This window comes from Oncorhynchus nerka, linkage group LG10, assembly GCF_034236695.1.
Source record: "Oncorhynchus nerka isolate Pitt River linkage group LG10, Oner_Uvic_2.0, whole genome shotgun sequence".
Classification (NCBI taxonomy): domain Eukaryota; kingdom Metazoa; phylum Chordata; class Actinopteri; order Salmoniformes; family Salmonidae; genus Oncorhynchus; species Oncorhynchus nerka.
The window spans coordinates 56,676,171-56,689,034 of NC_088405.1; the positions used below are offsets into that span (position 1 = coordinate 56,676,171).

Consider the following 12,864-nt stretch of genomic DNA (forward strand, 5'->3'; position numbering starts at 1 on the left):
AGTCTCTTAGCTGTCATTTGACACCCAATTTGATATGCTCCGATAAACTTCACATGTTGGTGCTCATGGGTCCTTCTACATGGAAATGACCAGACGTAGTTACTTCCTTTCTCGCATAATATTTACAATATCATATCTACAGTACATGGCTGGCGTGAGAGTAAAAGAGGATGCCAAGGAAAATAAGAGAACTGAAAGAAATCAGAGGATGTAAAGGCGTGTTAGATGAGGCGGGTGCAGTACCTTTGGTAAGCGTCCCAGAGACAAGTCTGCGTAGAGACTGAATGAACTTCAGCACCCCCTGTCTGCAGCGGCAGGTACAGCCAGCCATCCTGACAGAGACTGGCCGACGTGGCCACTGGAGCCTCACTGGAGCTGATCTGCCACTGTCCTCCTCACCCACTCCTGATGGGGTAGAGAAGAGTAGAACAAAGTGTCTCTCAAAGGTTCATTATATGTGACAGGAATGCCTCCTTCAAAGAGATGACAGGAGCCCAAGGTGGAGAAATGTCTCCTTCACTGGCTCCTTACACGCAAAAGATGTACCCTTTAAAATTATCCAGTGTGAAAACACATATCTTCTTGATGAGGCCCTTAGAGTAGAGATTTCAAAGTCCCATTTAGAGAATCCTCATGGGGAAAACTGTGAGGAAAGATGAAGCCACTTTTAAGTTAGAGGTACAGTACCTGTCGTCCGGCCTTTCTTACATTGAATCCAAAACTCAATCCTTCACTCACTCAGACTAACACTCACTCAATCACTTACACACTCAAACGCTCAGTTACACACTTTCTCACTAACGCTCACCGACTCACACACCGACTCACACACTCACACACACACTCAGGCACACTGGTAAGACCCAAAGCCTGTTCTGTTGCACAGACAGAAAAACAGCCAGCAGTATGTTGGTAGGTAAGAAATACCCAGACGTCGGTCTCTCAGACTTTTAAAAGGAAAAGTTATGTTTCAACATCAGATGAGAAGGGAAAGATTAATAATTGAGTAGCTCAGGAAGGCGTAGAATGCAGACCATCGTAGAGAGATTTGTGCGCTGCAGAAAGTTCTCTGTGTCCGTGGAGATGCCGTGTCCACTCCGCTCTCCTGTGTCCTCTCCTCTCTCCTGTGTCCTCTCCTCTCTCCTCCCCTCTGTGTTTCTCTCTTTTTGATCACCCCTCTCTCTCCCTCAGTCTCTGAGGTGTTCCTCTTGAGGGCTCGGTGGACAGCGGGTTCTCTATCTTTATATACCTCTCTCTCAATCTCTCTCTCTCTGTTGCCTGGTCCTCTCTGGGCTGCTTATAGCTGGAGCCCTGCGTCTGTGCGGTTCTGTTCTGTTCGGTTCTGTATTACTGTGTATTTCCGCTGTCTAGCTCTGCTCCTGGACAGATCCCTGCAGCAGAGAACGCCACCCACTTCCACCGCTGTTTGCTCCCTCGCTCTCCCTCCTCCCCTTTCACACATGTGCTCTGTCTCTCTCTCTCTCTCTATCTCTCTGTTGGTCTCTCTCTCATTTTCTGTCTCATCACACTCTTCCTACTTCACACTCTTCTTCCTCTTCCTTGAATCTATCTTTTCTTTATTTTAATGTATATTATTTCATCCTTTTTAAGTGAGCCTTAAGCCACTGATTATTGCTTGCCGTCATTGGGTTAATACACCAGCCAGCTACAGGGATGGTGACTGCTAGAGGAGGAAGCCACTGAGATGACAGTAGTAGGGCAAGTTACTGGGATTATTGTGCAAAGAGGCTGTGGGAGGAAGGGATGGAGGATGGATGGAAGGGGGAGTGGTGAGAAATAGGTATGCAAAGAGGAGAGAATATGCTTCTAAAAAGCCTTTCATAGTTCTAATTAAAGTGCAGATTAGTGTTGGGCCTTGCTCGGTCCATAGAGATATTCTTATCTGGAATGGTGTGAGTTTGAAAAGTGGATTATCCCCACGAGAAGGCATATCTCATTTTGTCATTACTAAAGCTGTTCAAATATGAACACTAGCTACACTGAGTGTACAAAACATTAAGAACACCTTCCTAATATTGCCTTCTTAATATTGAATTGTATGGACACTACAAGGTGTCGAAAGCAGGGATGCTGGCCCATGTTGATTCCAATGCCTCCCACAGTTGTGTCCAGTTGGCTGGATGTCCTTTCAGTGGTGGACTATTCTTGATACACACGGGAAACTGTTGCACGTGAAAAACCCAGAAGCATTGCAGTTCTTCACGCAAACCGGTGCGCCTGGCACCTACTACCGTACCCTGTTCAAAAAATATAATATTATACAATTCATCAGAGAAATATATTTGATTTAAGAAGTAATATGGGTCTAAATGATTGGATCCCCTGTTTTCCATACTGCGCCACTCTACCCTTGCGAGGATAACGACACTGAGCCTTTGAACACAAAATCAACTTTTTGCAATGGCCATCTCCGTCTCCGGACTCGAACCCCATTGAAAACCTGTGGTTTGAACTGAAGAGGACAGTCCATAAGCGTTGACAAAGCATATTAACGATCTGGAAAGATTCTGTATGTAGGAATGGTCTAAGATCCCTCCCAATGTGTTCTCCAATCTCATAAACCATTTTCGAAAAAGTCTCAGTGTCATTATCCTCGCGGGGGGAGGGGTGCTGGATTATTGAAAACAGGGGATCTCTTTATATATTTTTTACTTCTTAAATAAAATAATTATCTGAGGAATTGTATTAGTATAATATATAATATAATACTAATCTTTCCATGTTTTGGAGCATACAATATAGCTCAGTATTTGTATTGTTCATTTTATACAATATTTTTTGATCAGCTTTATCAATCGACCCAATAATTCCGGACCCCACTGTATAGAGCCACCTACCACTGAATGGAAACAACACACAGAAAGGTACTGGCAGGAAAAGAGAGGAGAGCATGTAGGCAATGCACAGTGTCTTGCCTGTACAGTTACAGGCACACAGCTGCATACCAGGATAGCAATAATAATAAACAATTCATCTGCAGAGAGAGAGAGAGAGAGAGAGAGAGAGAATGAGGGAGAGGGAGAGAGAATGAGGGAGAGGGAGAGAGGGAACGAGGGAGAGGGAGAGAGAGAGAGAGAACGAGAGAGAGAGAACGAGGGAGAGGGAACAAGAACGAGAACGAGGGAGAGAGAGAGGGAGAGGGAGAGAGAGAGAACGAGGGAGAGGGAGAGAGAGAGGGAGAGAGAGAACGAGGGAGAGAATGAGGGAGAGGGAGAGGGAGAATGAGGGAGAGAGAGAGAGATAGAGAGGGAGAGGGAGAGGGAGAGGGAGAATGAGAATGAGGGAGAATGAGGGAGAGAGAGAGAGAGAACTAGGGAGAGGGAGAGAGAGAGAGAGAGAGAGAGAGAGAGAGAGAGAGAGAGCTTGGCCCCGGTGGTGTACTGGGCCGTACGCACTACCCTCTGTAGTGCCTTGCGGTCGGAGGCCGAGCAGTTGCCATACCAGGCAGTGATGCAACCCGTCAGGATTCTCTCGATGGTACAGCTGTAAAACCTTTGAAGATCTGAGGACACATGCCAAATCTTTTGTGGATCTGTTGGTATGGTATGCAAATTGGAGTGGGTCTAGTGTTTCTGGGATAATGGTGTTGATGTGAGCCATGACCAGCCTTTCAAAGCATTTCATGGCTACAGACATGATTGCTACGGGTCTGTAGTCATTTAGGCAGGTTACCTTAGTGTTCTTGGGCACAGGGACCATGGTGGTCTGCTTGAAACATGTTGGTATTACAGACTCGGTCAGGGAGAGGTTGAAAATGTCAGTGAAGACACTTGCCAGTTGGTCAGCGCATGCTCGTACATGTCCTGGTAATCTGTCTGGCCCTGCAGCCTTGTGAATGTTGACATGTTTAAAGGTCTTACTCACATTGGCTGCGGAGAGCGTAATCACACAGTCTTTCGGAACAGCTGATGCTCTCATGCATGTTTCAGTGTTACTTTCATCGAAGCGAACATAGAAGTTATTTAGCTCATCTGGTAGGCTCGTGTCACTGGGCATCTCTCGGCTGTGCTTCACTTTGTAGTCTTTAATAGTTTGCAAGCCCTGCCACATCTGACAAGCGTCGGAGCCGGTGTAGTACGATTCGATCTTAGCCCTGTATTGACGCTTTGCTGGCTTTGCTGGTTTGATAGTTCGTCGGAGGGCATAGCAGGATTTCTTATAAGGTCCGGGTTAGAGTCTTGCTCCTTGAGGGGACTCTAACATGTCTGTGGGAGGAGGGCTTGATTGATGAGAAGTGAATGATGCACTCTTTTAGCTGGTTTAAATATAGATTGGCATTAAAAGCAGAGAGGGAGTGAGAGACATAGGCTGTGTTTACACAGGCAGGACAATTCTGATATTTATTTTCTTTCACTAATTGGTCTTTAGTCAAAATACAAATTTGAATTAGGCTGTCTGTCCAGCCATGAACTGACAGTGTAGCGAGTTAGTAATACACACTAGTGGTGCTTGGATCAGCTGTTTTTTCACCAGCACCCTGACGCAATTGCTGATAACCCATCCACAACCACCCGACCATGTGTGTTAAAGTAATATAGAAAATGCGCTATAGGCTACAGTCTAAGACTGCAGAGCAATTTTTTGACTGGGGGTGCAGTATTTTTTTGTTTTTCCCATATGTTTCTGCTTATTCATTTCCGACATTTTGGAATTCATTCGATAGAATTCATTCTTAAATCCAGTTGACATCGGTAAAGTTCTCACAGAGCAAATAAGTTTAGGGAGAGAGGAGTAAATACAATAACGCAAAATAAAAAACGGGAAAGATTTGTGAAAAATGTCCAAATGACATCAGTTTGACCAGTTATGAGGAAAAAGAAAACTGTGAAAAAAAAACAATGTGTTTCTGATAAGATTTCAGTTCCGCTTTGATGCATATTTGATGTGGTTGAAATACCATCAGCTTTAATGATACTTTTATGATTAAGACAGCACCTCAACAGATGGTATCTAACTGAGCATTACATTCCTTAAAGATGCAGAAATAAATAAAACATATTTCTCCACTCCTGTTGCGAAGTCAAATCAAATCAAATGTTATTTGTCACATGCACCGAATACAACCTTACCATGAAAAGCTTACTTACAAGCCCTTAATAACCAACAATGCTGTTTTAAGAAAAATAAGTGTTAAGTAAAATATTTACTAAATAATCTAAAGTAAAAAATGAAAGAGAAGCAATAAAATAACAATAAGGAAGCTATGTACAGGGGGTATCGGTACCGATGTCCGGAGGTACAGGTTAGTCGAGGTAATATGGCCCCACATGTAGGTAGGGGTAAAGTGACTATGCATATAGTCTGGGTAGCCATTTGATTAGCTGTTCAGCAGTCTTATGGTTAGGGGTAGAAGCTGTCCATATTTTGCCTACATTTGGTGTATAATTTTACTGCAATAAATGCTTAATTCTGCAGGAGTTCAAATTTAGGCTATTCTCACGAGACTAGTACTACACAAATGTTTCTATAATGTGACAGCTATAACGTAAGCCTGGATGTTATGTTCTAGGCGTGAAGACAAGTCCAGATGTTAAAACCTCTTGTGACTAGGGGGCAGTATTTTCATTTTTGGAAAAATAACGTTCCCATAGTAAACGGGACATTTTGTCAGGACAAGATGCTAGAATATGCATATAATTGACAGCTTAGGATAGAAAACACTCTAAAGTTTACAAAACTGTAAAAATATTGTCTGTGAGTATAACAGAACTGATATTGCAGGCGAAAGCCTGAGAAAAATCCAATCCGGAAGTGCCTCATGTTTTGAAAGCTCTGCGTTCCAATGCGTCTCTATTGAGCAGTGAATGGGCTATCAACCAGATTACTTTTTCTACGTATTCCCCAAGGTGTCTACAGCATTGTGACATATTTTTACGCCTTTATGTTGAAGAATACCCGTAAGCGGCTACATTGTGTAAGTGGTCACCTGATGGCTCGCGTAAAATACAGAGGCAGCCATTTTTCCAATCGGTCCTACTGAAAAACCAATTGTCCCGGTGGATATATTATCGAACAGATATTTGAAAAACACCTTGAGGATTGATTATAAACAACGTTTGCCATGTTTCTGTCGATATTATGGAGTTAATTTGGAATATTTTTCGTCGTTGTCGTGACCGCAATTTCCGGTCAATTTCTCAGCCAAACGTGAAGAACAAACGGAGCTATTTCGCCAACAAAAATTATCTTTTTGGAAAAAAGGAACATTGGCTATCCAACTGGGAGTCTCGTGAGTGAAAACATCCGAAGCTCATCAAAGGTAAACGGTTTAATTTGATTGATTTTCAGATTTTCGTGACCAAGTTACCTGCAAGTTACCCGCAAGCTGGACATAATGCTATGCTAGGCTATCGATAAACGTACACAAATGCTTGTCTTGCTTTGGCTGTAAAGCATATTTAGAAAATCTGAGATGACAGGGTGATTAACAAAAGGCTAAGCTGTGTCTCAATATATTTCACTTGTGATTTTCATGAATAGGAATATTTTCTAGTAATATTTATGTCCGTTGCGTTATAATAATTAGTGTCAGTCGATGATTACGTTCCCGGATCCGGGATGGGGTGTCACTACAGCAGGCTACACTGATGTCTCAAGCTTGTGTGGGATTCTGTATTTTACATTATAGCCATTACTATATATATATGATTAAATATTATCTGATGTTGGCTGTGTGAGGTATCTGCATTTGTGCACTTGAGCATCATCATGAGATTAAACAACTGCTTGCTACATCTACTTGCCTGTTTGTGTGTGTGACAAGAACTGAGTAACATGATGTGACCTGCATGTTGCAAAACTGTAGATAACAGCCCAGTAGATGCTTTGTCCTTGTGTTTGTATGTGACAATATTGAGCACATGGTGTGACTTGCTGTATCTTACAAAGTTGTGGTTAATCAGGTATAGGGAGGGGTGGTCATCACAAGGTTTAACTGAGATGGAAAAATACTGAACAACACAATAGCAGGAACTGAGCAACTGTTATAACTAGGCTGCGATACCAGAACAGTAAGAATCTATACATCGACGGAGGGAGGACTCCAAGAAGCGCCAAGAGGCGGGGACCCGCCTGAGCGCCTGCGATAGGCTGAGCAAGTCTAAACCACGCTCAGCCTCCACTGTGATAGGCCAACAGACGGGTTGGAACTATGTCTATCACAGTATAAGAACAACTGTTTACGTACATCCTGTCAGTTCCCTGTTCTGCCCTGCGTGATATTACAGTGAGCCCGTATATACGAAAGTTGCATTTGCCATTTATTGCTTAGCTAATAAAACATACATAGTATACAATCGGTGACTCATTGTCATATTTATCCTGATACCAGATTCGAATTTACGCAACTCTAACACTTGATTCCCAAGTTTCTAAACCATACCAAACCATAATATTTTAATTGAGTAAGTGTGATCTGAATCATTAGGATATTTTAGCGATCCACAGTAGACGTCCTAAATTCCCCCCTGCCTTGAGATGTGAGGTAAATAGTGCCCTTGCACTTAATATGTGTTTTTAGGCTATGGATGAGAAAGTCAACTTGTTCCAGAGGTTTAGCTTTTATCACGGGGCCCACTTTTATCAAGGGGCCCAATGTGTACCATGAAAACACATCCCACACCATCGCACCACCACCTCCAGCCTGTAATGTTGACACGTGGCATGATGGATGCATGTACTCGTGGATTTCTCCATACCGTGGTCCTCCCATCAGCGTGAAACAGCAGGAACCGGGATTCATCAGACCAGGCAATGTTTTTCCAATTCTCCAGTGTACAGTGTTTTCATTCCTTTGCCCACGGCAATTGCAGTTTCTTAATTCTTGCTGAAAGAAGAGGAAATCTGTAAGGTTATCGGCTGCCATACCCCATTCATGTCAAGGTACGACAAGTTGTGCATTTTTTTTATGGGTCTTTGTGCACCAATGTTGTACTGGACTGTCAGTTGACTAACTGTAGCCCGTCTGTTGCTCCGCACAATTCGTGTCAGCCTCCTTTCTCCTCTTTCATCAATGACTTGCTTTCGACCACTGGCCTGCCATTGCCTGGATGTCGTTTGGGTGGTGGACCACTCTTGATACACACGGGAAACTGTCGAGAGTGAAAAACACAGCAGCGTTGCAGTTCTTGACACACCCAAACCGGTGCACCTGGCACCTACTACCATACCCTGTTCAACGGCACTTACATATGTTGTCCTGCCCATTCACCCTCTGGCACACATACACAATCCATCTCAACTGTCTCAATGCTTAAAAAATACTTATTTAACCTGTCTCCTTTATCTACACTGACTGGAGTGGACAGCAAAAAGGGATCATAGCTTTCACCTGAATTCACCTGGTCTGGAAAGAGCAGGTGTTCCTAATGTTTTGTACACTCAGTGTACATCAGATGTGTCACAGTGGTACGCTATTTGCATGCGATCTAAATTAAGAATATCTACTGGATAATTGATGAGTCATGTGATTTGGAATCTGTGTATTCAAACTCTCCTGTTTTTGTGTTCTCTGCGGCCCCGACAAGAAGCGAATTCCGTCCGAAGGCATGGTGGATCCTAGGTTTTGTGAATGCAGTCCGAAGGCATGGTGGATCCTAGGTTTTGTGAATGCAGTCCGAAGGCATGGTGGATCCTAGGTTTTGTGAATGCAGTCCGAAGGCATGGTGGATCCTAGGTTTTGTGAATGCAGTCCGAAGGCATGGTGGATCCTAGGTTTTGTTCGTGAATGTAGGGCTTTGTTTGAGAAGGGGGTAGCTGCATCCCAATATGGCGACCGGAGTATGGCCGAGTGGGTGAGCGAAAGGAAGGTAGTGGGCATGTGGAAAGGAGTGGGTGTGTCGAAAGGAACGTAGTGGGCATGTGGAAAGGAGTGGGTGTGTCGAAAGTGCTTTGCTATAGGTTAGCCAGTTTTGATTCAGCTGTGTTTTTTTTCTTTCCTTTCATACCATGATGCAACTACCGTACATTGAGCTACCGTACCGAAAGAGTTTGGACCTCTGTTTTTAAGCCAGACGATTAGTCGGAGTCTAATTTCACTGTTAGTTTTACACAAATAACTGTACGCTTTGAGTTATAACATTGAAGATGATTTATTTTGTATTACAAGTGTTGATGAAGGGTGTACTGTTGCTTCATACATTTTATGCGTGTGCTTACTGTGACTGTGAACCTAATATTGGCTAGGTAGCGACTTTCCACGCCGTTGTCGGACAGTAGTGCTTGTCAAGCGGGAGTGCAGGGCACTCTGTCCATGTGTTGTTGCTGTGTTGGACATTTATGCCATCCCCATTGAGTAGTAGACTTTATGTATGTATCAAGCTGACAACTAGATGGTTATCAATGTTAGTTATTTTTTTTGTATAAGCTGCTATCATACATGAAATATAATCATATGAGGAAGAATGACCATGTAGCTACCACCGGCGACACGACCATGATACCCAGGCACAACACCGGTGCACTGGATACCGGCTTACTAGCGACTCGTAGTGCAGCCCAATCAGTCAAGCATTAAGTGGCAAACACTCTGCCCAATTAGCTGATTCACTTTCCATACACCTACTCCTTTCGACTCGCCCCACTCGCCCATTCTGTGGTCACCACATTGGGATGCAGCTACACATGCTTGCTTTTCTTGGTGAGCTCATGGCTAATGGAGGTTCTGTAAGATAAAATGGAAGTGTTGCGAAGATGGATGCCTGCCTTCCGTGCTGCGCCACTTCCTGTGCCCCTTTGTTTTCTTTGTTTTGTTTTGATGATTTTAACTAGCATGGTTTCAGAGTAAAAAGTCAAAGAAATGATATTCATGGAAACAAAGCAATTGAGTGTGAATTAGAAACTGGAATGTGTCGAAATGGAAATATGGAAAACCACGTCTTAATACACGTTGTCACCTTTCCACCTCGTGACACATGACACATGACACATGCATAACTGTCATAAATCAGCTCAGTTCACACTCAGTTAAAACCAGATCGTTGTACTGGAGCAAGAGACGTATCATACAGTGATCTCATGTTTACATTGAATTGTGGATAATTACGAATGTATCTAATGTATTTCCCAGTATCTGTGCATGTGTTGTGGAATGTGTGTGCGAATATAAGCACATTTGTGTCACATTGATTGATCTTGTTTTTCCCTGAAACAGCCTGTGAGGTTTGAAGTTAACATGCGGACTATACCGTGTGATACGTTTAACATCCGCTCTGCTGTGTGTGGCCTTGTGATGTACACATTGTGTGCTTTTAAAGGCACGCAGTAGAAAGCTAACTATAAAACAGATGCTATTGAGAATTGAGAAATACTAATTGTACTTACAGAAAGCTGAGACGCTTCTCTCTTCAGCGGTGACAAGGGGACGAAGCTTTCAAAGCTGTGTTTTCCCAGCAATTGCATTTTGAAATGTTATACTATCAGAACACATTTGTCTCTCGGGTACATGGGGGGGGAGATGAGAGTGGCATGCTCATCACAGCAGCAGGCCCCAGTGAGGGTACAGGCATAGGGGCAGGGCTGTAATGAAGACGCAGGGAGTCAGGGAGCAGGTGCAGATGGTGAGTTTAATAATAACGAACGTGGAGAGTTACCAAACAATACAAGCGTCTGGACATATGGAGAAAGAGTAATCAGGGTGGTGAGGAAGTCCAGGTGTGCTTATAGATGGGAAGCAGGTGTGCGCAATGATGGTTGCCAGGTGTGCGCAATGATGGTTGCCAGGTGTGCGCAATGTGGTTTGCCAGGACCGGTAGTTAGTAGCGGGAGGAAGCAGAAGTAGGCATGTCCGCCACCGGGACCCCTCGATGTCCAGGGGAGGTGGAGGTGTGTCGCGGGGGACGGCATCAGCCAGGGGACCAGGAACCACCGGCCCGAGGAGGGAAACATGAGAGGAGGGTGAGATCCGGTAGTTGGTGGGAAGTTCTAAACTATAGGTTACCTGCTGGAGCATGCCGGGAGATTTGGATTGAGTACATACCCAACATGAGTTGACATAGTGGGCGACGTCCTGCACCAAGGTGGGCCACCAGTATTTATCGGAGAGGATTTTGCGGGTGATACCTGGGTGTTCAGCGGCAAGGGATGTGTGTTCCCAGGTCAACAGCTGAAGTCTCACCCCCGTGGGGACGTAGATGCGCTCTGGAGGGCAGGTGGCAGGTGCGTGTTCCCTCTCCTGGCCGCAATAGGGACAGAGCCCCAGTTGTCTCCAGCAACGCCAAAGGAGGGAGGTGAGTGGCGAGGTGGACACCGACACTTCCGAAAAAGGTTATGGCCATCGAGATGAGGATATGTTGTTATCCCGACATGCCAACTCCATCTGGACCTCCTCGCACAGTCCACTGCACAATAGAGTGTGTAACGCTGGCTCATTCCATCCGCTGGAGGCTGGCACAGTCCGAAAGGTGAGGGCGTACTCTGTTGCTCACCTCCCTCTCTGCCCTCTGGAGGGTTGTCGAAGACTGCTCTCAACAGAGCCATGAACCTCTCATAGGAACCCAGCTCCTCTTCTCCTCTCTCCCAGACGGCCGTAGCCCATTCCAACACCCGTCCGGTCAGCGGGGAAATGACCGTGGGAACCTTGGACCCCGATAGGCGAAATAGAGGGAGCACTTCTACGGAAGTATCTCCGGCCATTGCTCACAGATCAGCCAAAGGCTCATTATAGATTTGTATAACAGAGAAAGGTAAAAACATTAACAGGCCCGTGGGCTGCTGGCCATGCCACCTTTTCATTTAAAAAAAAAATCTTTCTATAAAAAAATGGGTGTGTGTGTTATTTTCAACCAACAAAAAAATGGTCCAGCCAATCTGGAATTTGCCAGAGTTGCCAGATGGCCAATCCGCCCCTATTTTCCAGGTCCCACTGTACCACTACAAAGGTACTGCCTAATTAGTTAGTGGTGTTAACACTGCACAATTAAATACAGTATCCTGTTTATTGTCCCATTGGTACATCGTCATCATGCAAAGCTAGCCTAACTCAAAACCCATGATACTGCTCTACCTTTAATGCAGTGTTGCCACTTTGCTACCTGTGCAATAAAAACATCCTAAAGACAAACACATGGTAATGCACTTCTGTCAAAAATGTATGAAATCAGGAGAAGCTCCACTAGCATTAGCATATATTATAAACTGTGTGGTCCGAGGCCTGAAAGCCGATTGGCTGACAGCCGTGGTATGTCACTGGTATGACAAAATATTTATTTTTACTGTTCTAATTACATGGTTAACCAGTTTATAATATTAATAAGACACCTCGGGGGTTTGTGGTATGTTGCAAATATATCACGTCCAAGGGAAAGGAAAGGGAGATACCTAGTCAGTTGTACAACTGAGTACATTCTTCCGAGTTCTTCCAACTTAAATGTGTCTTCCGCATTTCGCTGTTTTGCATTGCGTCGTGCATAAGAACAGCCCTTAGCCATGGTATATTGGCCATATACCACACCCCCTCGGACCTTATTGCTTAAATATACAGTATATCAACCACTGTAGCAATTCTTCCTTATAGAATACAAACAATAATACTACATAAACAGCATACAAGAGTACCCTAAAACCCCATCTCAGTAGGCTAAAACAAAGCTGCTGCTACTGCAGTATTTCCACCCCATAATAACCGCATAAAAATGTCTATTACCACCTCATTAAGTAACTCATGACATAAACAGTGGTACATGTAGGTTAATAGGGGGTGGCAGCGTTTCCTCCCGTGGCCAGGTCACCCCAGGTGTATCCACACACTCTGTCAGAACCATTAGCTCTTACTACCATTCGTATGGGGTCAGCACACGCCCCATAGAATGGTGGCTAATGTTAATCATTGTCTATTTTTAAAGCCAG

At 44.2% G+C, this 12,864-nt stretch overlaps 1 protein-coding gene across 1 annotated transcript in view; it reads right to left on the reverse strand.

The window, feature by feature from the left end:
- Positions 1-1,359, reverse strand: part of kcnip1b (Kv channel interacting protein 1 b) — a 38,932-nt gene extending 37,573 nt beyond the window's left edge. Inside the window, exon 1 of the mRNA XM_029670607.2 lies at positions 244-1,359. Within this exon, the coding sequence (XP_029526467.1) occupies positions 244-331 (88 nt within the window). The 5' untranslated portion in view covers positions 332-1,359. The remainder of the gene's footprint in view (positions 1-243) is intronic.
- Positions 1,360-12,864: the final 11,505 nt, after the last annotated feature.